Source organism: Accipiter gentilis, chromosome 23 (genome assembly GCF_929443795.1).
Source record: "Accipiter gentilis chromosome 23, bAccGen1.1, whole genome shotgun sequence".
In the NCBI taxonomy this organism is placed as follows: Eukaryota; Metazoa; Chordata; class Aves; order Accipitriformes; family Accipitridae; genus Astur; species Astur gentilis.
Window position 1 is genome coordinate 6,315,497 of NC_064902.1, and position 26,576 is coordinate 6,342,072.

The 26,576-nt window shown below is 49.0% G+C and overlaps 1 protein-coding gene across 3 annotated transcripts in view; it reads left to right on the forward strand.

The window, feature by feature from the left end:
* Positions 1 to 26,576, forward strand: part of CACNA2D2 (calcium voltage-gated channel auxiliary subunit alpha2delta 2) — a 225,239-nt gene that overhangs the window by 68,958 nt on the left and 129,705 nt on the right. For all 3 annotated transcript variants that reach the window (XR_007509319.1, XM_049826895.1, XM_049826896.1), the window contains exon 3: positions 17,996 to 18,112. Coding sequence is in view for 2 of the 3 variants with exons in the window: in XM_049826895.1 (XP_049682852.1) it covers positions 17,996 to 18,112 (117 nt within the window). In the remaining variant the exon portion in view is untranslated. The remainder of the gene's footprint in view (positions 1 to 17,995; positions 18,113 to 26,576) is intronic.

Sequence of the window (26,576 nt, forward strand, 5' to 3'; positions counted from 1 at the left end):
AGCAGTCCCAGCTCTCTCAGCCTTTCCTTGTATATGAGATGCTCCAGTCTCTTAACCATCTTAGTGGCCCTTTTCTGGACTCTTTCCAGTAGTTCCGCATCTTCCTTGCACTGGGGATCCCAGAACTGGACCCAGCACTCCAGGGGAAGCCTCACCAGTGCTGAGTGGAGGGGAGGGATCATCTTCCTTGACCTGCTGGCTCTTTCTAAGGCAGATCTGGGTACCGTTGGCTTTCTTTGCTGTGAGGGCACGTTGCTGTCTCGTGGTCAACTTGGTGTCCACCAAGGCCCCCAGGACCTTTTCTGCAAAGGGAAAGGGGGAGGAGTAAGGCTCATGTCTTTAAAAGCCTGAGTTTAATGGCTGGATTAAGTGCATTCATACCTCTCCCTGCTGAGTGTGCCAGCACTTGCTTGCACCCCATTCCCACTGGCTTGGCAGACTGATGGGCTTTAGCTTCTACAAAGTGTGGGGCTGTTGGTCTTCTGCCTGGAGCTCACTTGGTTTCCCCAGGGTATGTTTGATGCAGAGAAGACTGCACATTTGGGGGAGAACTCCTGTGTTTGTGCTGATAGAGGGGAAGCATCCTTAAAACTGACCCCCCCCCGCTGGCCTCTGAGGACTGTTTTTTGTGAGGAGACTGAAACACCCAAATATTTCCAGTGCTCTTTGCAGACTGTGCAGATGTCTGGGGTCAGTGGTGACAAATTATGTAGATTCCTCCCCCTTCCCTCTATCCTTTCTCATTTCCATTATCTGCCTTTTGTAGAGGCTGTAATTTATTGCATTTTGCAACCTTGTAATTTATGGCTTTTTTTATAATTCTTTCTGAGCTTTCAGAAGCAACAGCTCCATGTACCCCAGTGCATTTCATTGTCACACTTGAGGCTTTTCCACCTCCCCCTGCACTTCCACTCTTTTCTTGTAACTTGCCTGTTTACTTGCTAAATTATTATTGTGCACTCAATAAAAATTGCATTTAAAAAGTGATAACTGAAATGACATTTAACATGGAAAGCACTTAAGCATAATTACACTATATGCATTACATCATTTTGTGACAGTTAATAAAAAAAATCTGAACAGGGTTTTTTTGTTGTTGTTGGGGGCTGTGGAGAGTGAGTACTGGCATTTCATCAGTTCTAGAAACATTTTTTTTTATTTTCACTGGAGGGATTTGTCCTGGGATTTTTCTTTCTCCTCCTCCGTTGCTGGTACTGCAGGTCTCCTGTATCTGGCAGAGTGGCATAGGGTGAAGAAGTCAACCCTGTCATTCTGAGGGGTTCAAGCTGGCATAACGTGCTGAGTTTGATATGGTTTATTCCCAAATGGAAATTTTGAGAGGGTTAGTTCATTTGGGTTGGGGACTTGACCAGAGTTGCTGCAGAGCTGCGCCATTGCCTGTGTCAGCACCAGGGCTGTGGGAAAGGAGAAGGGGAGGAGGTGGCAGCCCCTTGGCCGTAGCATTGCATGCTGTCCTGGTCCGATTGTGGAGACTGGGGTGATGGCGAGTGTCAGCAAAGCTTCGGCTCCTGGTTGTGCCCTACGGTGATTTCTTCCTTTCCGAAGGAAGCTGCTGCTGGCTGTAGCTGAGAGCTAAACAGTTAATGTCCTTGTTTTATACTGTCCAATGACTTCCACAGAAATGGGGGAAGTGTGCCAACCCCTCGTGACCCCGTGGCTCATATCCTCACTGATATGACTACTTGATTATTAGATTACCTGCAAATTGCAGCTCCTTGACCATCTGCTATGCGAAACTCCTCAGCTCAACCCCAGCATCTGTCCAGCCTAGCTGTGCAGGCTGTGCTGAATTCCTGAGCAGATCAGCCCAGCTTCCCAGCTGTGGTTTCCTCTGCTGTGCCTTGTCCTGTCCTCTTCCTACCTACCTGCTGCAGAACTTCTGCATGCAAGATGCTTCAGTGGCGATCTTCGTTCCCTGCCCTCCTTCCCTTCTCCAGAAAGCAAGATGAGCCTGGTCAGACATATAGGCTGCAAACCAGCTCTGTAAATCAGGTCCCTGTCTCATGTGGGGAGCTGCAACTGGAGATGCAGCTTGGAGGTCCTGCATAACCAGGATAGTCTCCCCAGTAGGAACCGTGTTCTCCTTCCTCTGGGAGTCTGGAGCTGCTTGGGAAAGGGGTGAGGGGTGGTGGGCCTCTTTCTGCACCATGAGAGGTGCAGAGACAAGAAGAGGGACCTTGAGTAGCAGGGCACAGGAAGATCTGAAAAAGCATTTGAAATCTAGCAAACAGATGACAGGAGCCCCAGCCTTTGACGTTTCCAGGCTGCCTATGAGGGATTTTTGGAGCAAGTCAAGATAGAGAGCACGTCCTTTCTGCAATTCAGAGGAGTGATCTTTAGAAAGCAATGTCTGTGGCAGGTTTGCATGCTGGTCCATGAATTGGAAGGGCTTGTGGGGAGGTGAGAGGAGTAGGACAAAATGGAAGCATGCCTTTATTTAAAAAAGGAGGGAAGGAAAAAAAAAAACCCACAACAGTGAGAACTTTAGTGTCCATGAACAAACTCCCCAGCGTGTCTAGAAATAGTGTGTTGCTTTTCTGTGGTGGTGTTGTGACTTGCCCTTCAAGTTAATAAACTGTTAATCACTTTATGGGTCATTTCATTCAAAATGTTCACTGAAGCATCCTGACGCTGAGATGAAGGAGTTTTGTGAACTTGGGCATTTTTCCCCCTTTTTCTTCAAATGCACACATAACTAGAAACCATGCAGAGGCAGTAATAACTAATATAGCTGTGAAAGGAATCTCCTGGAGAGATTACTCCATGCTTTTTGAAGGAGGAAAAGGCATTTCTGGTTGCTTGTATCTTTTTTTATTACCATTTTTCTCAGCTGAGCATAAAAAAAGGGGGGGGGGGGGAATCTATCGATAAAATCCTCATCGGCTTGACAATCAGTCTCATCTGGGAACTACTTGGTGTTATCTTGGCTTAATTCATTAGTAAGAATAAAAAAGGCATTAAAAATGGACATCTCTATTGAGAGCACTTAATTCTTTGCAACAAGAGTCAATTATGTCCTATTGAGTAAGCCCGATGCAAAACCACTTACTTGCGAAATTCCTCAGCCTGATAGAGGACATGGAAAAATAAGGCAAAGGAGGGCAGGACCCCACACTAGCAGGAGACGTAAGAAATACCTGTTTCGCCATGGATTTGCCCATCGCCTGAGGTAGGAGGCTGGGTTGCAGGGGCTAGTTATGCGGAGGTCTGTGATCTGTAGCCCGAGTCTGTCGGAGGGAGAGAGGAGAGCAGTTCTCCTGTGAACTTGGCAAGTGGCTGGGAGCGTGCTTTAGCTCTCCTAATGGTTTTACAGCTGAGAGTCTGCTCCCCCCACCCCACCGCCCCCAATTCCTCTTGCACTTATTTCACAACAGCTCTTCAGTTTCTAAGGTAAAGGGGCCGAATGCTCCTGCAGCGCATTGTGGAGGACGCTCCTATGCTGTGCACGCTCTGCTCTCAAAGAGGAGTCAGCACTGCTTATCTGTTATTTTGGTTTTGGTATGGGGTTGTATTGGGACCCCTTTGAGATGATGGCATGTTCACTAACTGTTTGTGCAGGTGCTCAGGATAAGCCCATCGGCAGAGTCTGGGCGCCTAGCTGGGATGTGGAGCTGTGCGTGGGTTTGGCACTGAGAACTGCTGTCCACGTTTCAGTCCATGGGATCTTTTTGAATTTCTTATTTCGGCAAGAATGAATTCCAGCAGCCCTGTTGCCTGTGTTATTCAGGAGATCAGCTACAGGTTCCTTCTGGCTGTGTAAGCTATGGTGCTGGGCGTGCTGGAAACATGGCATCGATCAATCAGGGCAGAGGGATTTTCTGATGACAATGGTAGTTTTGATAAGTTGGTTGAGGGGACTTATAAATGGTAGGAAAGGGAACAGCACTAAAAGGAGAAGCAAATTGTGAAGTATGTTTCCTGCTACAATTTTTGTGGCTGAAGTTTGGTGATACTTTAAGATGTATATTGATCATCCAAACACACAGAGATATATGTGGTCTATATAATCATCTAAGTTTTATTTATGACACAAAACCAAGTCAGCACTATTATTTATGAATATAATTGCAAACCCACTTTTCTATTACGTGATCAGCTAAACTCCACTGCAAAGCAGCCTTCAGGGCTGCCCAGCGTGGAGCTCAGTGACGTGCCTCAGGACTGCGGGAGTGAGCAGGGTGCTGCTGCCATGCTGCGGGCCTTGATTCATGATCCACTGGGCTTGGGAGAATAAGCTGCGGAATAAAACGCTGCCATTTGGAACACGAGGCAGAATCCTACAGCCTTGGGAAATGATAGTTTTCTTTTTAGGGCTCGCTCCCTAGTTTTAGGAAGAAAGTTATAAGGTGGCATTAAAAGGCACCTACTGCATCGCCATCAGATATCTCACCATTTGAGTTTAAAAGTCTCATCTGAAAGAATTCCCAACCAGGTTTCCTTTAAAGCAATTGAAGGTGCTCGGGTTTCAGCTTTTGCCGCTGCTGTTTAGTACTGCTAATTAACATTCTGGGCAAAGGAGCAGAAAGTGGGGAAGGGAAATGCTTATGATTTGTAAATGCCACTTTGCTCTTCTGGCACCATCCCTCCGGGGAGAGGATTTCTTTCTTCTTGTTCTTGTTTTCCTCTCCTCCCTCCCTCCCACTGTCTTGGAGTAAAGCTGATGGTTGGCCATATATTTTGCCTTAAGCGTATGCATAACTTTTCACTGCCTCTACCTGTGTAGTGGTGGGTGAATCTGTATGAATGTGAGGGTACCTGCGTGCACTCAGAGCACGGACGTGTTGCTTTGAGCGTATGTGAACCCGTGGCTGGTGCGTGGGAGCCTTTACCAAAGGAGGAGGCATGTGGCAGGCTTGTCCATGCTACAAGTTTCCCATTCCCTTGATGATAAGCTACAAGCAAATGGGGATGAAATCAGAAATTGGCAACATGCTGTCAGGAGGGATTAATTTCTGTCCCTGATTAACTTTATGCTGGAACAGCAGGAGACTAATACTTCACCGTACACGGTGCCTGATGCAACCTTTTTTTACACCGAGTAGATCTGAATCCATCCCCGGTCCTGCTCTCCCCTTGTTACATTATCTTAGATCCAAGTGGCAGGGCCATTGCTCTGGATGCATAATGACAGGCCACATATGTGCTTCCTAATGCTGATGGAAAGTACTGAAAAAAATCTGTGAGTGCTTTGGGGGTCTGGCTTGAGCCATACAAGGGTTTTGTTTCTGCTTGTAGTAGCTTTAATGCACCGGTTGGTCCCTGGAGGCTCCTGGTGGAATATTAATACTCTCCCTTCCTGTGCTACCTTTCCTCTAAGGCTTCCACAACACTTTGCAAAAATTAACAATAAATTCTTTCGAAACAGGAGGTCAGTAAGACCATGCAGACACGGGAAGGTGATTTGCCGATGATCACGCAGGCAGGTCGGTACCGTGCGTGTGGCAAGGGGGAATGCAGGCCGAGTCCCCTCTCAGCCGTAAGTGCCAGACAATTGCTCCCCACCTGTGCCTAAAGCTTAATTAAGATCGCACGCTGTTGTAGGGAGAGTGCAGGTGTGGAGCTGGAATAGTGCTTTGTGTCAACAGCCAAGTGCACAGGTAGAGCTGTGTGGGGAGCTGTTCCTGGAAGAACAGATGGGTCCGGAGCTCAGCGGTGTATTTGTGAGCACGTGCCTGTGGGGGGGGGGGAAAGGGCTGGGACCGCAGGGACCAGAGCCCTCAAATCTTGGGAGAGAACTGAAGAAGGAGGAGAGGACAAGGCAAGTGGGGATGCAGGTGTGCACGCAGATTTGTGTGGTGGTGTTTCGGTAGATCAGAGTACTTCTGGCTGCTCTGGGGGTGCTGGCTCCCTCTGGCCCGGCTCTGGCTTTCACGCTGTGGGTGCTTCCCTGTACCCTGCTAATCCTGGGGTGCGGTGGGGACCTGGGGACCGAGTTCTTCCCCATCTCTGGGACAGCCCTCTTGCAATCTTAGCAGTGTGCATAGGCAGAGTTTGTTGGCTGCTAGGAGTGATGCTAGGATCGCAGATCATCCTGCTGTCTCCTCTTCGGCCGTGTGGGCTGTGAGTTCCTGTTCTCCATGTATACCTGCTTCTGCAAAGCCTGTGTGTCTGACTCTGCCTGGGAAGGAAACGGGCTACCCTTCGTTCTCAGTCCCAAGCCTGTGATGCATCTCCTAGTAAGTCACTTACACTAGTTGTATGGATCAGCTATATCTAGCAAAGGGTGAGTGTTTTCCTTTGCCTTGGTCCTTCTCTCGTTTTGAGGACCACCCTTCCAAGAGCTGAAGCTGACCTGGTCTGACTGATACCAGGGAGAAGATGGGAAAGGCCGTGAGTCACTGCTGCACCATTCAGGGCTGATAGAGAATTTACCATCGCTAACCCCCCCCGAAATGCTGATTGAGCAAGTAGTGGCTAGTTTGGGAGGGAGGGCAGGCACTTGGTGAGGTTGGCAGGAGATGATGCAGCAGGGAGCAACTTCTGTCTGCAGCCCCGCAAGCGAGCATCTGTGTGTTGGAAACCTCCTGGGGTCTGTGAAGGGCGGGTGTGTGGGACACTTACCCTCTGCTCCCCACCGAGGAGTCCATGTGTGGTCCTTTCCGTGATGACGGCGGGCAGCCCTGTGCCTTGCTTGTTGTCACAGCCATGGCTAAATGAGCAGCTGATTGAGAAGAAGGCTGGTGCAGGGGGGGAGGGTGATTTACTGCTCTGCTAAGAGGTCCCTACTGTATTTTCTCTTTAATTTGAAGGGCTCCTCAGCAGGCTTTCAGGGCTAGGATGTGACGGCTGCACCTGCATGGCAGTGGGAGGCTGCATGCTAGCAAATCTGCGCAGAAATAGCCTGGAGTGGGGGGCTGCAGCAGCAGGCTGGGTTTAGGCAGGCACATCTGACTGACGACTGCAGTTTTTCATTGGCATAATCACGTTTTGGAGGTTGTGAAGATGAGGAAGGTGGAGGAACAGGAAAGGGTGGGACACAGCACAGATGCATACCGTTGAAGCCCCCCATCGCCACAGTTTCTCTGTTGCACATCACTGCTAACCTTTACCTCCTGCTCTGCAGCCGCTCATTGCCCCACTGTCAGCAATGAAATCAGGACCTGGGATCTCAAAATTCCTCAAATCTGCTCTTGCAGTTCCTGTCTGAGCACTCTTGTACTGTGTCTCTGGCCTTCCATTAAAAAAATGTGTGCCTTGTTATGCTCAAGGCTTGGGCTCTATTTGCTCTGATTTTTCCCCCTACTTGACTTCTGAGCTGTATTTTCTTTCCCCCCCAGAGTTTTGGGTTTGGGCATCTGATCAAAAGTGTCCAGCTTTGAAAGATGCCTGTATATTTTGGGGACTGTTTTGAATAGCACCCTGGTGAAGAATCTATCAATGGCATTTCCTAATTGTTGCCATAATTGTAGTTTGAACCCACGGATATGAAAAGCATTAACTTATGGGGAAAGAGCAAATGAATGTGAGCTTTTTAGCTTACAAGAGGAGAAACTGAAGTAGGACATGCACACAGCAGCACGAGGCAGAAGTGCCTGTTCTTCATTAATTCTGGGTCTTTCCACTAAGAACACTTTTAAATTGCAGCAAGGGATTTTCAGTTTAGGCATCATAAAAAGTTTTCAAGTAGGGTTGTGAAGCACCAGAGAATTTTGTCTTGTGAGGTGCAGGAATGTCCATCGCTGGATGTCTTTAAGAACAGGTCAGAGGAAGACGTTAGGAATGAGATAATTGTGATAGTTATGTTAGGAATGACGCATCCACAATACTACCTTCCATTGGGGGTATCTCAGTAGGCTGGGACTGCGTGAGCTGATGGGATCCCTTCCAGCCCTGTTCTCTGTGATGCTGCAGAGGTTTCCAAATCTGTTAGCAGAATCTCTCCATTTGAATGTTGGATCTCTGGAGGTTGCCTTCAGGAGAGACATCCTGTGGGATCTCTGTGGCTGCATCTGTCCTGTCCCTGTGCCCCTCCAAGACTGCTGAAAACTAAAACCAGGGCTCAGTTTCTCAGCTGGAGGGTTTGGTGCTGCTGCTTGAGTCTTGCTCGTGGGGCTTTGGAGGTGGGACTGAGCGGAAAATGTAGCTGATAGGACCTTGCAGAGGGTCACCTCTTTATTAAAGTCTCCAGGTATTTGGTGTATTTTTGTTAAAGCCTCAGTTTCTGGACCCCAGTGGCTCAGGGAGCAGGAAGCACTAGCAGGGGAAAGGATGAGTCTGGAAATGCATGGAAGAAAGCTATCTACAAATGTATTCTCCATATCCTGTGGAATAAGGAGAAGCTTTATGAGCCTGTGCCACAACAGAGAGGACTTTATATTAGACATGGGTAATGACTTTCTAGCAGGCTGGCTAGGAAAACAGTGGAAGACATCAGCCAGGGAAGCCTGGGTTCTCCACCACCAGTGGGCAAGAGCAGGGCTTTTGAACAGCACAGGTTAGGTAGGTCCTGCATGAGCCAGAGGGGTGGGTTGGACAAGTGGGTCACTTCCAGCCTTGCTTCCAACAAGCCTGTGCATTTACAGAGATGCTTCCAGTGCTTGAGATTAAGGAGAAAAGCTTGTAAACATGAATCCCTGAAGATCAGAGAAAGCCCCAAAACCTACATGAGAAGGTAAATCAAGAGAATTGCAAAGTTGCTATTTCTAAAAGTTCAGTTTCTTTAAAATAGATCATTACTCTGCAGAAAACTGTAGGGGTAACTGTTGACAGTGCTGACTTATGCTGGCCTAGATTTGAATCGCTCTAGCTCTAATAAGAGATTTAGTTTAATTCCATGTCAGTGGAGTTATCCCAAATTTGCATCACTGCAGCTGAGAGCTGAATTTGGCCAGTGGTAGCCATCAGTAAGAATAAAAGGCAGTGTGAGGTAGTTGCTACTCTTTTTCTTCTGTAGTTAGAAGGAAAGCCTGCAAAATATGTCTGGCAGCTTTAGTATTAGAGGCTGCACAGCGTAGCCTTTTTCCACAGCCCTTCCTACAAGAAGCAGCAGCTTTTCTGGCACAGAAGATAAAGCTGTTTTGGGAGAGAGGCCTGGTTATTTATTTAAAGTCAAGTCTCTGAGGATCCTAGAGTCTTGCATCGCTCGATGCAGAGCGAGCGAGGGAGCCGTGCATGCTTGGGGTATGCTTGCAGGGAACGGGGGAGCAGCCTTCGCTTGGCTGCAGCAGCCCTGCCCTGGGCACCGCCACTGTTGGTGTGCATCAGCAAAAGAGGCTGGGTGAAATGCCTTCCACCTTCTCTCATCGCAGTGCCGGTCCCTTCCTCATCTTCCTCGCTGCTGGGGAAACTGAGTCTGGTGAGATCCCATTTTGGGTCTGTATTAGCTTTTGTAATTTCAGTGTCCTAAACAATTAAGCCTTGGCAAAGAAGCAGCATGATAAAGGAAAACAAAGTTTTTAACAATCCAGCAACTGAGGGAAAGGCAGAGCTGCAGCCACACAGAGTCCAGGGGTCATCAGAGAAGCAGAGAAGTTTCTTGCTTTACCTTTCTCTAGCCGTCTTCATCGTCATCTCCTGTTCATCTCATCTACACGCCCTCTGAAGCCATCAGTCCCAGCACAGACTGTCCCTTGTTCCCTGGGTTTCCTGCTCCATTGCCTTCCTCTGAACCCTCCTTCGGTGTCGCCTTCCTCCCCGACCCCTGCGCTTGTCCTGGTGGGTCCAGTGTGGTGCTTCAGCAGAGCGTGTGCCTGTCTGCCTCAGAGAGCGCTTCAACCTATTTCAGTTAAACTGATGATCCATTCAAAAATTTATTTTAATCCTTGCTTATAGGTAAAGCAGTGGGAAATTGAGTTCTGTTGAACCAATATAAATCAAGCATGTATTTCTGGAAGAGCTTCACGTGCAAGGATTTGCACCGCTGTATTAATGCAGCTTTTGATCTGACCTATCCATTGCTTTGGTACAACATAATTTCATTCTCTTGGGGACAATGGGGTAAACCCAGTACGATCCATAGTGTGGAGACACTGATTCTGATAGGAATAGTATAAAGCCGAAATATAGCAGAATAGTATATCTTTATCTGTGACAGCATCCCCCCTAGGATGCACCTAGGGTATTATTCTAGGTGCAATTTTAATGATGCTGATCTGAAGTACAGCTGTTCTGTATAGACATGACTTAATCAAACTGGTTAGACTCTTCTGTGTATATCTTGAAGGAAAGCACCTGAAGGAAAGCAGTTGACACACCTTTTAAAAATACTGTTTTCCCTACTAAAGCTTTTGTTGTTATGTTCCATATAACCAAGAGAGAAGCCAGAGTCAAGGATCAGATTGGGTTTTTTTGTTTTGTTTCTGTTTTACTGTACAAGTGTATATTTTTAGCAAACATGTGATATCTGAATGCATTTGGGTATTTGTCCGAGATGCTGTAGCTGTTCTCTCCTTCTCGTACATCAGCATAGCAGGCTCTGGTCAGCTCGTGCCCTGACCTGGCAGCAAGACCCACGCCATCCAGGCGGCTGTGAGTGTGCCGAGGAGTGCCTGGGCAGAGCTCCCGCCCTGGTTGAGACCTTACGTTTTCAACTATGTGATGGTTTCTTTTTACGTCGCTTTATCCGAAAGGAGAAGACCGAGTTTGAAGTTGTGTGGTACTGAATGACCTTGCAGAAGATTCAGTCTCTGCAGACACCCAGGCTGGGTCGGTTGCTCTTGAGAGCTCCCCGAACAAGGGTTTGGGCTGCTGAAGACTAAAAGCAGCTTTCCAGGCCAGGAGAGGTTTTCCATAATCCGGGCTAACTGTGCATAGCCCTTTATCCCTGTCTAGTTGCTAAATGATGCGTAGCAGTCTCAGGTCTGCTTCAGGGCTGGCAGGCCTGAAGTCTCAGCCATAGAAGCTCGTGATCCTGGGTTGAGCGAGCAGAAGTCCAGCCAGTGCTGCAGAGGATGGGAGACGCGGGTGCTGGTGCCAGACAGGGCAGGGGACAGGGAGCACTGGAGCGGCTGCCACCGCACCCATAGTGGAGTGGGCTGCCTTCCCTTTCATCCCTGATGTCCTCTGTGGTACTGCTGTCTTTTAGCAGGCTCTTCAGTGAAGGACGGAGACCTTAGTTCTATGGTTTGTTTGCTTCAATTATAGCTGACCGTCCCTGAGGATCAGCTAAACTGCGTGTTTCCCTGTCCTGCTTCTGCAGGAGATCTGTGGAGAGCTGCTTGGAGGGTGCTTGCTTTTTATTAGGTAGGTGGAAGAAAGGAGCGCAGCAGGGAAGCGGCGCTGCGCGAGGAAAGAAGGGAGATGGGGTTAGTAAATGTCAAGCTGTTTGCCTCCTGCGTGCGCTCGAGCCCATCCGCAGGATGCAGGAGTAGTGGCTGTCGCTGAGGACGAGCCAGAGGTCGTGGCGAGGGGTAGGTCAGCCTCCGCGGGAGCCGGCTGCCGCGCTGCTCCTGAGGGGACGGCGCGGTGGGTGTCTGGGCTCGGGGCTGTGCTTGCAGAACCGCCTGCTCAGGGCTGGTGGCCTCCGTGGTGCCGGCTCTGGAGTTGGCGTGGGGTAGATTTGCAAATCCCTCGCTGGACTGTGGCATCGCTGCTCACCTGCAGCTGCTTTCCCCACTCCTGACTCCTCGACAAGGAAAACCGAGGTCTAGGACCTTCCTGGCTAATGGCCGCTTTACCAGAAGGCCATCCCCGTGCCCTCTGCCAGTCCCCATCCCCCTCATCCCCGCAGCGGTGTGTGATCTGCTCCGTACAATGTAGTACAGGCAGCACCAATTGTCCTGGCGGGCTGTCAGCGAGGCTGGTATCGCTCTTATCACTGGCTGCTTGATTATCCCTGACGCTGCGCCGAGGCTGACATCCTCCTAATGTAATATAGACACCATGATGATTACCATCATTGCAAGAACTATAAGCACCAGACGATGAAATTTAACAACAGTAGGTCCAGCAGGGACAAGGGGCGAGATGGGAATCGTGCTGTCTCTGCTCTCTGCCCGTGGCCCTGAGCAGCCTCCATCTTCCAGCAGGATCTCTGGGGTTTAGCACTCCTTTTCCTCCCTGTTACCCAGCCACAGTGCTCCTTGCTCAGCCTGGAGCATCTCACAGGGCCAGTCATTTAAGTTACTGGGCAATTCTTCTCCAGGCTCCCTATTCGTCAGAGGGGTCTGCTCTGTGTACGCAAGGCATGAGCAAGTCTGCTTGAGGGTTCCCCCTGTTCCTCTTCAGTGATACCCTGAGCCATGGGGAAATGGCAGGATCCCACCGTAGGTGAGATGAGCCTCAAAATGGACCAGACTGCTGCTTGTCTGGTGGAGTCCCAACAGATCCTGAAGCTCCAGAAGCACTAGATGGGCATCTGAGCAAGTGGCACCTCTAAGGGCAGGCATCCTGCTGCAATATTTGTTGTACCAACTAATTCTCTTTGCAGAGGCCATATCTGGGTCACTGTACAAACCTGATCAGCATGGGTCTGGCTGCAGGAGCTTGAAGTATCCCCCTGAACAGAGGCCTTTCCTGGCCCCCATAGTAATGCCAGGTGGGAAAAATCTTTTATTTTCCTGGTGTGTGGCCTTTGTAGGGCATGACATGGCACAGTCCCATCTCTGGGGCATGAGGGCTTCTCTCAGGTGTACGTGGCTATCATGGCTGTAGAGGTGCGGTTTGGTCTTGGGCCTCCCTCACCTGGAGCTCCCCTACTTTGGGGTGCGATGCTCCGGGAGGAGGAAGGCAGCCCACTCCGTTGCTGCACGTAGTACTTTGCTCTTTTGCAAACAAGGCAGGTTTGCACTGTGATTAAACGCTGGTGTTTGGACTGCAGCTGTCCAAACCAGGTGTATTGGATTCATACGGGGGGGAAAAAAAAAAAAAAAAAAAACCAAACCAATTTCTGGAAGATGACTGTTACCTTTGCAGCAGGAGCCAGAGTGCCGCAGCCTCTCCCTGCGGGGCTGCAGGGCTTGGCCACGAGCAAACCCCAGCTGAGGGCTGAGCTGTGGGTATGGCCTGTGTCCCGACCCAGTGGGGCTGAGAGCTGCTGGGGTTACCAGCTGCCTTGTTAGGGTTCAGCTTCTTGGTTTTTGTTCTTGTTGTTGTTGTTTTTAAGGTGGAGGGGGAGTCTTGGCGTGGAGATGATGGTGTGCAAGCATAGCAGAGTGCTGCCCCTCCAATAGCTTGATTTTGGGGAAGGGCTGCTTCTTGGGGGATGTGAAATGGAGCTGGGGGTAGAGGGTAGGAGAAGGGATCTGGTTTGCATCGCATGTGTACCCCACTATACTAGCCCTCCTGTCAGTGTCCTCCCTGCTGCTGCACAGGGGAGGCCAGCGCCTGTGGAAACAGCAAGGCTGGGGCTGAGGAGACAATTTTTACTTTCTAGTAGTGCCCAAAGGCGTGTGTGTTAATGGTGCTATACAGGGAGCTCCCACGGAGTTTGTTATTTTCCTTTGTGTTTTATCATCAGATATCTTGACCCATGGGAAGGTGCTGTGTTCTCTTGTGGCAGCTCATCGAGTAGTGATTTCTGCACTCACGGGAGTATTTCTGCACCCTTTTCTGTTCCTTCTTGGGCTGCCCAGTTTCATGGTGCTGGGTGCCCTCATGGGGAATTGGGGAGTGGCAAATGCTTTCTCTGAACCCTGACAGCTCCCTGGATATGTAGGCACAGAGGGAATTCATAGCAGAGATGAGCATCATTATTTGTGCATTAGGAGCAAGGCAAACAAGTGAATTTAGAGAATGGATGTTCTGAGGCGATATCAGATCTGCCTCTTCAGTTATACAGTTGCTACTGTGAATGTGTATTGGCAATTGATTGTGTTACCAGCTCTGCTTTTTAGTGAGGCTACTTAGCACTTTTGTGCTGTTTTAGATCATCTTCTCAGCTGCTTAGAAGTAGTTGGGATTAAATATTTCATGTTGCAGGTTGTCTTGAGCTGTTTGATTTTCTCCCCCCCACCTGCCCCTTTTTTTTTCTTTTTTTTTCTTTGTTTTTTTTTTTTTTTTTTTTTATTTCAGCTCAGAACTTCCTGTTGTTTTGCCAGTGTTAATATTCCCCCTGCTCTTGCCACTTACTAGTTCACTCTCAGCATCCATTGCTGGACTCTTCTTCCAACTGCTATGCCTGGATCTTCTGGCCACTGCATCCAGCTTCAGCCCTTTCCAGACTTTTTAACTGAGATTTGCAGTTTATAATTTGGTCTTCATGCCCTGACTACAACGGCTTCCTTCTCTGTGCTGTCTGAGGGCTAATACCTCCGTAGGTAATTCAGGAGCTCTGCGCAGCCCCTCTCCTGTCCAGTAACTTCAAGTTTGCCAACCACATTGAGCAGGGCTAACGCAGGGGCATTACTTCTGGTTTCAGCATGGCTGGAGCATTGCAGGACTGGGCTTTGCGCTCACTTTCCTGCATTGCCACCCACTTGCGTTGCCTGTTGGGGGTACGTGCAGACTGCGAGGGGATGGGGTGTGTTCACGAAGGGATTGCAAAGGAAAACCCAGTCTACCAAGAGCATGCAACCTGCACCCCCCTTCTCCCCCAGGGTGCCGGTACGGCTGTGTGTGAGTGTACCTACATGGAATCAGAAGCAGCTGTTTCTTGACTCCAAGGTCACTGCTGTTACAAATTTCAAACCCAGGTCGCAGAGCACCAGATCACAGGAGAATTTCAATGAGAATGGTTTTCTAATCTGGATAAAACTAAGGGCTTTTGCCATCACTGAGGAACGTTTGGGATGTCTTTGGCCAGAAAATCGTCCCTTCGATTCCGCTCAAGGAAAAACCCAATATGGGAAATGTCACCTTAGATAAGTAAAACCTGGCCAAGTTCTGAACAACCCAAAGCAAAGTGCTACAATGGAGAGCGAGAAGCTATCTTAATTGCCTGGAGCACTACCATTCATTCCCCTGCCTGTCTGGTACGTTCTTGTGCACGTATGGTCACTGTTAATTCATGCTGAATTGTTCTAATTAATGCTGATGAACTGTTCAGCCAAGAAGACTGCAGAGCTCTGCAGCTGCAGAGAGGGCTGGAGGAACATCTCCTGGTTTCTTTTCCTGTTTTTTCTTCCCTTGTGGACAGGCACTGTTTCTGTCTGTAACCAAGAGGAGCCAATTTTATGTTTCGTAATAGGAAAATACTAATGTCAGGACGCCCTCCTTACCCAAAGCTTTCTCCTTGAAGATTGCTCCTCTTTGCTTTCCTAATTGCCGCTGCTCAGCTGGAGGTAGTGCGCGTCTTCCAAATGCATTATTTTGTTATGCTGTTACTTACCAAAGGGAAAAAAAGAGTATGAGAGAATATTGCTTCGTGTCGAGCTTTCCTTGCTTTAACCCTTTCTGTGCTGATGTGGGGCATTTTTCTCTAGCATGGGATGTTTTGCTGTTGGCAATACACGCTTTTCAGTCTGAAGCTTGGGGTGTGATGGAGCTCTGATGTGAAGAACACCTAGAAATCATTTCTGCTGGAGTCTGAGGATGCCTCTGAAATGTGTTCTTTTACTAAAGCATCCTCTTTGGAGTCACCGTGCTCACATAATGACCACCTATAATAAGACAGGAGTTGCCAAATTGATGTGAACTATGGGTGGTTTGGGGACCAAAATGATTTGGGTGAAGCCCTTGGAATCAGGTTGGCTGAAAACTTAATGCTTGGAGTTACACTACCTTGAAGACTGGCAGGTCTGGAGCCTGCGAGAGCAGAACCTCGGGGACGGTGCTGGAGCCATGCTCCACGTGTTTCTTGGGGACTGAGGAGTCAGACAAGGATCACGTTTGGCTTGCTGCATCTCTGCTCTTGGCTCACGGGCTGTGCTCTTGCAGGTCCGTAACGAGGAAAAATCACAGAAATGCTGTTTTCCCTAGAAGCGAGCAAGTCTGAGCCTTTTGTGTGCCACTCCACTGACAGAGGCAGGATGCGTTACCATCCTGGCAGCCAGGGCAGGTTACCTGAACCCCTTGGGGCTTTTTTTTTTGGGGGGGGGACACCCCAAAACAAAAAAACCCACCAAAACAGTTGCCTGGAGTAGAGCTAGGATGGAGCAATGGTTTATGTGGACACAAGGCTGCTGGGAGAGGCCTGCTGTTGGGAATTTCCTAGTGGCATGGAAGAAAGGAGGAGCTCAGGCAGAGCAGGGACCCCAGCAAGAGCTGCAGAAAGGAAAGTTGAAGCCTGAAGATTAACCCTGTAGGTCTGGAGGGACCGTGCAAAGCCAAGAGAGCAGCCTTTTGCTTAGTCTCTGAGCGTTCTCTTGCGGCTTCAACCTCAGAAACTGCTTTGTTTAACCATGAAAGGAAAGGGGAGGCTGGGGGGTGGGGGGGCGGGGGGGGGGGTGTTCTGCTCAGGCTCTTGAATTTGTTGCCAGCTGCCTTTCAGCAAGTAGAGTTGCTTCCTGCTCCAGCTCATTAACATCTGGAAAAGAAAAAAAGTGGAGTAGTTTCCCAACATATCAGGAGGGTCTCATCCTGTTCTTGAGCTGTGTGATGTGCTGCTGGCCAGATCCTGGGCACCTGCCTGCCCGAACCTTTATTTTCACTAGCTCCACCAAGAGAAACAGTTGTGCTGGTATCAGCCTGGTTGGTGTCTTTAGCCAAGTCTCCTTAGTCCTGCCTTCGTGCTTCCAGCACGAGCGAAATGTGGGGGTTTCTGAGGTACGTGTTTGTCTTGTGGAAGCTGGTTGTTTACTGTTTGTGTTTGGGTGCTGCCCCAAGACCCAGGGCAGGTCAGGGCAGAGGCAGGCAGATGTTTCGTGGGAATTGGTTTCTGCACCACCTGATCTTTTCCTCTGTCGTAATGGTCAGGTCTGCAACAAACCAGCGGTTACAGGCAGAGTATTTCACTTCTAATGAAGCTCCAGCTCCAGCAAAGAGGGTTTTTTGTCCCGTGGGAAGCAATGATTCAGCTCCCAAGGATCATGCAAGCTCGGGTAGGTGCCAGACATGCTTAGCATGGAAATTACAGTTAAGCATAGAGTCAGCTACCTCCTTGGGGAGGTCCAGCTCTCCTTGGAGGGTTTTCTGCTGCCAGATGTCTTCATGCCTGGAATTGCAGGTATTTGCAAGTAGCCCAAGGATTCAGAAAGAAGCAGAGTCCTGCTTGCTGTGTGATTTTCTTCATGTATCTTTCTTAAGAAAAGATAAGGCATGAGGATTCCTCCCCCGCTCCTTCTTGTTGGGGTAGTGCTGACGCCAACAGCACTTCCCTTGGGGCTGGCGTTGCCCTCTGCAGTTGTGTGATGTGGCTTAGGAGGGCAGGACCACAGGTCACACCTCCACACTTTGGGTGCAAACATTCAAATCCAGGTAATTGCATCTGGCCATCAGGATAATCCCAGTACAGATTGGTGCCTCTCCCCACCAGCCCCACTGCATCCTGGCCGAGTTCTGGACTGGTTGCAGAAATCCTGATTTCCTGAGGGTGCCACGTTATTATGGCTTGCTTAGAGATGAAGTTTTATCCTACTTTATGTGATCCCCTTGCACCCATTGCTGGTACCCACTGCTGCCTCTGCCCGGGGCTGCCCTGCCTGCACCCGTGCTGCCAGGCTCCGCACCTAACGAACCCTGCGGGCAGCGCACAGGGGGCTGGGGGCAGGCAGGGATTTGGGCTTACGCTTGCAAAATTCAGCAAGTGGCCTTGCGGAGGGGGTGTGTGAGCACTCAGTGGGATTTAGGGGTGCGTTTGGGTGAGGGAGAGCACAGAAGGCAGCATGGTGGCTCTGCCTGTGCTGCTGGTTTGGCTCAACAGAGGCGGGGAGGTGGGCAGCTCTGCTTTTGAGCGAAAGGAGGGATGCTCACAGCCTGCAGGCATGAAGGAAGGCAGCTATAAAGCCAGTGGTGTGTGGGCAGCAGGTTGAATGCATTATTATTTTTTTCTGGTTGCAAAGCCTTTCTTTCCTTGTTCCCCTCATTTCCAAAGCTTATATTGTTACCTAATCCATGTTGCTAAAATTCTTCTGTGTTAGGGGATCAGCTTTTCTGTGGGAAGACTGCTGTACTTCTCTCTAATATTGACTGTCTGTCTTTCTCTTGTTTCCCTTCTTAGATCTACAATGAGAATAGAAACCTGTTTGAAGTCAAGGAGAACGTGCCCAGGAAATTGGTGGAGAAAGTCGCAGGGGACATTGAGAGCCTCTTGGCCAAGAAAGTCCGTGCTTTAAAGGTAAGGCGATAGGCCTGCGTGCCGATCCTTTGACGGATATGTTCCGTTTAAAGAAGAGGGTTGATGCTGGTGTAGCATTACAATTTCAGCTTCAAAGTAATTTCTATGGTTGTGTGGTCTTTTCTGGGCGCTGCATCCTGCCTCCTGCAGTTGCATAGATTAATATGAAGTACGTCTGGGGTGTGAGGCGAGGAAGTATCATGTGATAATGTGATGTGATAAGTATCTCCTTGCTTTTTATCTTCTCCCACCATCATGTGAACACCTGAAGGTGCTGCCACAAGAATACAAGTGACAGCAAAGGCCTGGCAGCAAATCTGACCCAGTCATTTAACTGGGGGTGTGGTGAGAGGAAGCAAAGGTACTGTGTTGTTCCTGCAATAGCTCATGGAAGTGTTTCAGACAAGTGGGGTTTCTCCGGTTTAAGAGGATGCACTGAAATGTTTGTGCCGGTGCCTTGTACTTGAATCCTGTGATTGACTGCGTGTGCGAGTTGCCCTCGTGGGTGCCTGCATACATTTCCAATCTATCGTCCTATTTTGTAACACTCCTTTTAAAATGAATTCCTTTTATCTGTAGTGGAGTAATGTGACCTGCTCATGGTGCTGGCTCGGTAAAACCTGGTGGTGGCTGTAACGAAGCGGCGGCAGGGCCGTACTCTGCTACAGCGTTCTCTGCTACTGGGGAAGAGACAAGTAATTGCCTTTCTGGAGAGATGGAGATATCCTCTTTGCTGCAGAGGGGTATGGGAGCCATGTAAGAGCTTCACTCCCAGGAGCTATAGTGTCCTTTCAGATACCTGATTGTAGCAAGCAGCGTGAAGTTGTGCAATGGACATCTGGCAGTATGGCCAACTGGATATGGCTTGTAGCTTGATTAACTGGAAGGGCTTCTGTGGGGCGATAGACAAGGGGAAGGCTCTGAGCAGGCAGCGTAGCTGTTGTGTCTGCATAGGGAGTGTAGCCAAAAAGACTTGGTCACCCTTCAACCTGATAGGCAGGAATGGGAGCACAGGAAGAAGTGCCATGGTGAGGGAAGGGGTGTTGCAATAACTGAGTGTAACTAAAGCAGTGAGGGTTTGGAAGTGACCTATCTCCACAGCTGGGTAAGAAGTAGCAGCTCAGAGAAGGTACACAGAAGGAATCACAAGACACCCATGTAGGCCAAGGGAGTCTCAAGACCTGATAGGATCTGAGTCAAGGGTGGTCAAAGGCTGGCCTGAGTGTCAGGATGGTGTGGGGTTGTCCACAGTGATTGACAAAGATGATAACTGTAGGGATTTGGGTGAAGAAGATTGTTGTATATTCAGTTCTTGACTTGGGGAGGTAAAGATTAGTCCTACCAGGGACTCAGACCAAGTATTTTAGCTTGAATGGAAGGAGCTGAAGTGGAACTAAGTAGGTGGGCATTGTCAGCATTGTGTTGGAGTTTGTGGAAGTGAAGACCGGGGAGACCAGTTCTTTTCTTAACGTGTGCTTGCATCCCTGTGTTCATATAGTTTGTGTACATGCTTGAGCATCTGTCATCTATTAAATGTTCCAGAGATGTGCACCACCTATAGATGCTGGAGAAAGACATGGGTGAGAGAAGTTAGTTGTGAACTTGATACACACCTGGACAATGTGTGGCTCCTGTGGGATGGTCAGGGTAATAACACTGAGTTACACAGCAAGACTGTGCTAGGTGGTTTCCACTGTGTCACTTGAATTTCAGCTGATCGGTTGCTGTGGTTTTTCTTAACCTTTGCTCTGACTCACACAGACTTACAAAGAGTTTGTGCATCTTCTGGTGCTAGGTCGAGGGTGGGACTGTGCCTGTGGTACAAATAAAGTCGTTCATCTTCCAATTTGAGTTCCTTTTTGTTGGGTTTTTTTTGGGCAGGACTTGTTGGTACGCTATTAAGGGCTCGCTTGATGCTGGACCTGACACAGAGGAGTGATTCTGGCAGTGCTGGTTAGATAATGAGCTCCTGGTGCTGTTTTACTGAAGTGGAAACAATGATCCATTGGCCTGAATTAGTCCTTTCAAGGGGACTCCTTCAGAGCGCAGTTGCCGGGTGGAGCAGTCTCTTACATCTTGCTTGCATGTAAATTCTTGATGTCTTGGATTGGTGGTACTGACAACAAAATCTGGAAATGGAGAAGTTGATGGGAGGAGGAGAAAGTGGACCTTCTGACTTTCTTCCACATTGTGATAAGCTCCTTTGAAGCAGTGGGGCTCCCACAGCTTCTTCCACTCTCCAGCCCGTGTTTTCTTCTGTCTCAACTCTCCCCTTAGTTGAATCATCTCTCCTGGAGTCATTTCCTCCCCTTCTATCATGACTCACGAGAGTGATGATGACTTCTTGAAATATATTTTTCAGCATCTGAGTCAGGTGGGACTCCATGTATCAGCGAGGGCAGGTGAGGAGGGAGAAATGGAGCCTCTCCTTGATGTACGAATTGCCACGTCACTCGTGTGCTCACTCTACTGAAAAGATGAATCCCTGTCTCCTTTGCGGCAGGAGAAAGAAGGGATATTGCCTGTGTTTTGGTGGGGCTTTGTGGGAAGGTGCTAGCTAGGCTTTGGGCACACACGATAGGTGCACAGTTCAAGAGTGCCATGCTGATGAGGTGGTGATTCAGTCCAGTCATCAAAGAGCCTGTTTTCCTCTGTTTCTAAGTGAAAATATTAATGTGTCTTTATTAAAGGTAAAGTATGTGTAGAGCATTTATTAATAATACATGGTTTCTTACCTTGCGTGTTGCATTTCTAAAAAGCAGAAGTCAAGCACAAGGAAACCAAACTCAGCTGTCTGGCCCCAACAGCCATGGTGCTGTGCTGTGGCACAGGTCTGGCACTAGCAGGACACTCTGATTTCCCACGTGCATTTCGGAGGAATGCGGGAGCCAGGGGTGTGTGGCAGAGAGGGTAATTGCTTCCTAAAATAACAGTCATCTACGAGGGGCTGGTTATTTGGATGCTGTCCCTCCCTTTTTGTTCCAGACCATCATATCTGATGACAGTCTCATCATGGGACAGAAAAATTCCTAGGAAGATCTTTTTGCAATCCCCACCTGTTCCAGCTGGCAGTAGAGAAGAACATCTACAGCTGGCTCCTGGGGGACTTTTACCCTGTGTCACACACAGCAGCCTCTTTGACGTGGATTTGCATCAGCACTAATTGCCCTTTTCCCCAGCATCCTCTGGTGTCCTTTCTCCGTGATGATTTCATTGCTTCAAGCCTGTACTTACAGTCTCCTTTGGGCTCTGTAGTTCCAGCTGCCCTTTATTCCCAAGCTTTAGCAGGAGGGGAGGTAGAAGAGATGGTCTTCAATACCAAAAGTACAGCTACTCTCCTTTGAAATGGAAGTAAAAGATATTGCTAAGGTGGAGTGACTCCTGAAGGAGAGGACATTAAATTTACCCAGGATATTGTATTGTGGCTAAGTTCCAGGGATCTTGCTACAGGTGAGGTGTAAGGAAACAGTAGGTATGTTCCTGACTGGGTAGAAGTTTAAGGGGCTCTTCTTGTCCATGCTCATGAGCTTGCCCTTGTTAGGTTTAAGAAAGACCTCTTCCTTCACATGTGAAGAGGAACGAGGTGGCAGGTTGCCAAATGACTACAAATCCCCACTGTGTTTTCCTTGTGCTGGAAATCGCAGCTGACTGGCTTGTGGCTTGACATCATCTGAGGCTAGAATTCAACAGGTAGGTTGTTTGCCAAATAGATTCTTTGCCACTTTTCTGTTTTAACTTACATTTCCTATCTCTTCTTCAATCTCTCGGTATGTTCAGACCCCTCCTTGCCCTCGTATGTGCCCAGAGAGACGTGTACATGCTAGGGCTTCTTTGGTGAGCTTGTTTAGGAGACCAGCTGTTGGAGTTTACTGCTGGTGGAGCACTGAGTGAGCCAGGGCAAAGCCATCACCTGGGGGTGGGCACAGGGTGGCTGCCGGCTCTGCTTTCCCAAACCTAAGGGGCATTTTTCTCTCTTCCCTTTTCTTTTCTTCTCTCTGTATAGCCTTTCTAGGATTCCCCAATTCACCCGTAGTGAATTCTCTTCCTCTAAAGCCTCACTGGCTGTATTTGGTGAGGTTGGTGATGATAAGCCAGTTCTCCATAGAAAGGAAAGGAAGCAGCAAAGATAAAAGGCACTGGAAGGAGCTTCCCTTGCCATCAAATCCAGCCCCTTGCCTTCTCCATGTGCCCAGACCACAAGGGCATCTTTTCTTCCCTTCCCTGTGCTGTTTGCCATTCCTGCTTTGTGCTCTGCCTGCAGACCTGGGCTGCTCCTTTCTGCCGTGCCGTGTCCCTGGATGCCCCAGCTCTGCCTGAGATCTTGGAAGCCCAGCTCCGCTTCCTCACCTGCGCTGGCAATGCCAAACGGTGCAGATCAAAGCGAGAGGGTGGCGAGGGGGCTGCTGAGGTGATGAAAGACTTCAGAAAGCGTCGGTGCAATCGGCTCAAGGGGTTGCGGCATCATTTCTGCTGCGCAAGCCCAGTGCCTCAGGAAATTCTTCTATTGCCGCAAAAGCATCTCACAATGAAAAGGTGGCGGGGCAACAAGAGGAGGTCATTTCTTGTGGTGCGGGATCTAGGAGGGTAGTTCCCCTCTCCTTCAGGTCTATGGACACCCCAGATCTGATTCTTTTATAATACTAGGTGAAGTGCGCAAGTGATGCCTCTGAGTCTATCCTTTCCCGAAGCTCTGCAGACTGGAGGAGAAGGGAGTTGTGATTTGATGGAGGAGGAGGCTGAGAGATGGAAATTTTAGATCCTAGGGTATGTTTTAGGCTTGTTTCTACTTTTTATACAGTTCTTGCGAAAGCTGCTTTTGGATGCTGACTGCTTCATCCTTCACATATTTAACCACAGACAATTTGCTTTGCCTCCTGAGAGCGACACATCCCACAGTTTACTGAGTGGGTTATGACCTGAAGTGAGCTATTTATACACTGTGACCGGCCTAAAGATTGCTGTCTGTGCTGGTGGTCTTCCCTCATCTCTCAAAAGAGGCCTTCTGATCCATAAAACATGGTGTGAATGTCTGCGGGCTCTGGCGTTGCCCCCATGGGATGCTGGTGACATGGTTGGGCTGGTATTTTTTCCAAAGAGCTGTTTTAGTTTTGCATAATGTATATCATTGGCAAAATCTTTTGACTTAAGGTGAAGTTTGTTATATTTCCAGTGGACCTCAGCTGTGTGCAGTATCAAATATGACGCGTTGACTGGAAGTGCAGCAAAATGGCATTTCATGTCTCGGAGAATTTATAATGTGTATTATATATGTGTGCGTGTATTCACATAGAAGTATATACATGTAGTAGGTTCGGTGCACCTTGTATGGCTCTGGTGATGGGAGAACTAACAACGCTTACCAGTAGTTAAGAGAAAAGTTTGTGGGGTTTGTTTGTTCTGTTGCGGAATTTAACTGCATATTTTTGTTGCTATGTGTTTATCTCCAGGTGGAATGAGTATTGAGGGAAAAGGAGGGGTTTGATAGGGGGGTTCAAGGCTCCTGTTCCCTTAGCTAAGGTGTAGGAGCTCACAGTATATTTCACTGAAGACTTTCAGATTTTCATGTAACGAGTAGGAAGACCTACACTTGGCATTAGACATTTTCTTTTGGCAGAAAAATGAATACAAAGGACAAGACTCTGGGGATTTTCTGTGTTTTGAAAGCATACTGCAGGGACGTCTGGCTGGGTTTCCTGTGGCTACAAAGCCTGGGTGAACATGGCTGTAGGAGTCTGCAGTGTTCCCATCTTCTTTTACCTTGGATCCTAAGGGAAGGTGGCTGGAAGAGCTAAGATTTGGTGCATGGCAAAGATGGTTGACCTGGAGGTGAGTAATGCTTGGGTTTTTGTACTGCCTTAACCAAATTTCTCAGTTTTGTCTCTGATTTCCAGCCACTGCCCTTGGTTTTGGGTTCTGCCACTTACTGGCATTTTTTTCCTTACATATTCCTTCTGATGTGAATGTGCAGTTAGTACTTGGCCATGCTTTAGGATCCTCTGGTGGAGGATGAGGTGGGAGTTTGGTGCATTACTACGAAGCACTTACCAGGCTGGCTTCTCGGGGGCGAGAGCTGGTCAGCAGGGGCATTGCAGGAGGTAAGAGCTCCAGCCGGTTGTGCTTTTAGTCCCGGTTGAATGCTCAGCGCATTACTGTTCAGCTGGGACTAGTTCCAAGCTCCATTTATGTCTGGCACAAGCATATATCAAGAGTGCAGAGGGGATTTAATTGGACAGGTTTATCCCTTTAACAATTCTGATAGCCCTGAGATTTCCCTTGCAGGTATGTGGTGAATGGAGTCTTTATCAGCTCTTCTGCTCCCTGATAGGGACAATAAAAGGTTTCACTTGTCTGAAGAGCTGCAAAAATTGGCATGCAGCAAAGCATCTCTCAGCCCAGTTCAGAGCATCTCCCCACTCCCTCCTCTCTCGGCAGCGGAGGCGCTGACCTCTGTCACAGCGTGGGCTGGTAGGAAAAAGGCAGTGCTGGCACGGCGGCTTTCTCTTCCCTCCTTCACTGTTGGGGGTGTTGCTGTCCCCTGGTCTTGGTGGCATGTGGTCTTCAGGGCAGGCAGCGAAGGGGAGCAGCCTTGGGGTCGTACTGGATTTCTCCTCTGCTGCTGGCAGTGTGAGGTCCTGTTGCCATCTTGCTGAGCTGTCTGAAGCAAGTTCTTCCAGGTGCTCGTTGGCCAAGTTGTTGGTGCGTTTCACTAGAGAGGTCCCAGGACAGGAGAGGGACCCTCCTGAGCTGCAGTGCATCGGGGTGGTTTGGGTTGGGCTGCAGCATGCGGTGCTGCACGCTTGGCCCTGGTGGGTTTTCCTGCTGCAGTGTAATACGGCCCTGGATTTTACCTGGTGTGGGACTTCTGGGCATGCCAGAAGGCTGCCAGTAGTCACACTGGCCTGCTGGGTCCCAGACCAGTGTGCAAGCTAAGGAACGTGTTACCAGTCTCACCTAGGCAGCAAAATGGAGGAGGAAAAAGGGGTACTTCAGGTGAGCTCAGATGCAGTCTGTGATTTTGGTGCGATATGGGGCTTCGCTGCTCTGTGCACACCCACCCCGTTCCAGCCGCATGGCCACAGACAGGAGCTCTTGCATTTGTGGAGGAAGGACCACAACCAACATCAATGTCACGCACACTGAATTACAAAACACTTAAAGGTATGATCTCTGTGCTTTGTTAATTCATAGTGACAAATCCATCCCTCGTCCCGCTTCTTTGCTAGTTGCTGGTTGGTGGCTTTTGTTTTTAATTCTATTTTTAAACTCTCCTAATCAAATCCTGGCTGACTGTCCCCATGTATGTATTTATTTATTTATTTATTCATTCGTGTGTATGTGTGTCTTCTCCTGCCTCACGATTGTTCTTGTGCTGGACCTACTCCAGTAATCCAATTTGAATCCAATCTCCCAGGTCTGGAATTCTAATTTACAGATTGCAGAGGGGAGCCGAACAACTCGCGCACCAGGATGGGGGTTTATTGTCTAATCTAATCAGGGACAATCAGATGTTTGTAACAAGTCTACAAAAACTGTATTGGGCCAGTTTGCCGAGCAACGTAACCAGCTTTCTTAATAGCACTAACACGATTTAGGGCTTCCTGCACTTTCATGCAGATTATGTTGAACGTTTCCCTTTCTTCTCCCATGATCGCTTGGCAGCAGCCCAGCCCGATGGGCTTTACAATTTTGCAAGCTGCTTGGTGCGCTCTGCGGCTGCGGAGGTTTGCGAGGGCACGGGGGCTCCTGCTGCTGCCTCCCCCGGCACTGCCGCATGCTGGAGGTTGGAGGGCTCCTGGGACGATCCTGTTTGGGGGCATCCCTGCAAGGTATGGACTCGGTATCGCAACTGCATCTGGAGTCATGGATGGAGGAGTGAAAAGCAATGCTCCTGACCTGTTAAAATATTCCGTAAGTCTCCATCGCAGGTCTGTGGCCCTGTATATGTGCTGTCAGCCTCCAGGCACCGTGGGCTTGTCTGGCTGTTGACAAAGAACAAATGAAGAAACCTTTGTCCTCTCTTGCCCTTGGCAGATTAAGGCTATTGTTTCTGGGTATTTGCGTTAAGTTTGGACGGTGCAGTTCAGAGAAGTGACCTCCTTGGGGTTTTGGGGGATGCCCTCTCAGGGCCTGGAGCAAAAGAGGAGGCAAAACCAGTTCTGCCAACAAGCTTATGTCTCTTAGTATAGCTCTCCAACCCACAGTGGAGTTTTCTTCCTTTTCCTGTCCAAATAAAGTTTCCTGACTTTCCCCTTCCCGAAAACTGAAATATCGCTCTGGTCCCCTATCCTGGCAGCTAGCTGTCAGCCAGGAGGTGAACTTACGCTGGTTCTCGCGCTCCAGGTCTGTACCACTTAGCTCTGTACCTGATGCTTTTGCCCGGGGATTTAATTTAGGCTTATGGATTCCTCCCAGCCCCAAAGCATCTTCTCTTTGGCAGGCGCTATGTGCTGCGCTCCTCCCTGAG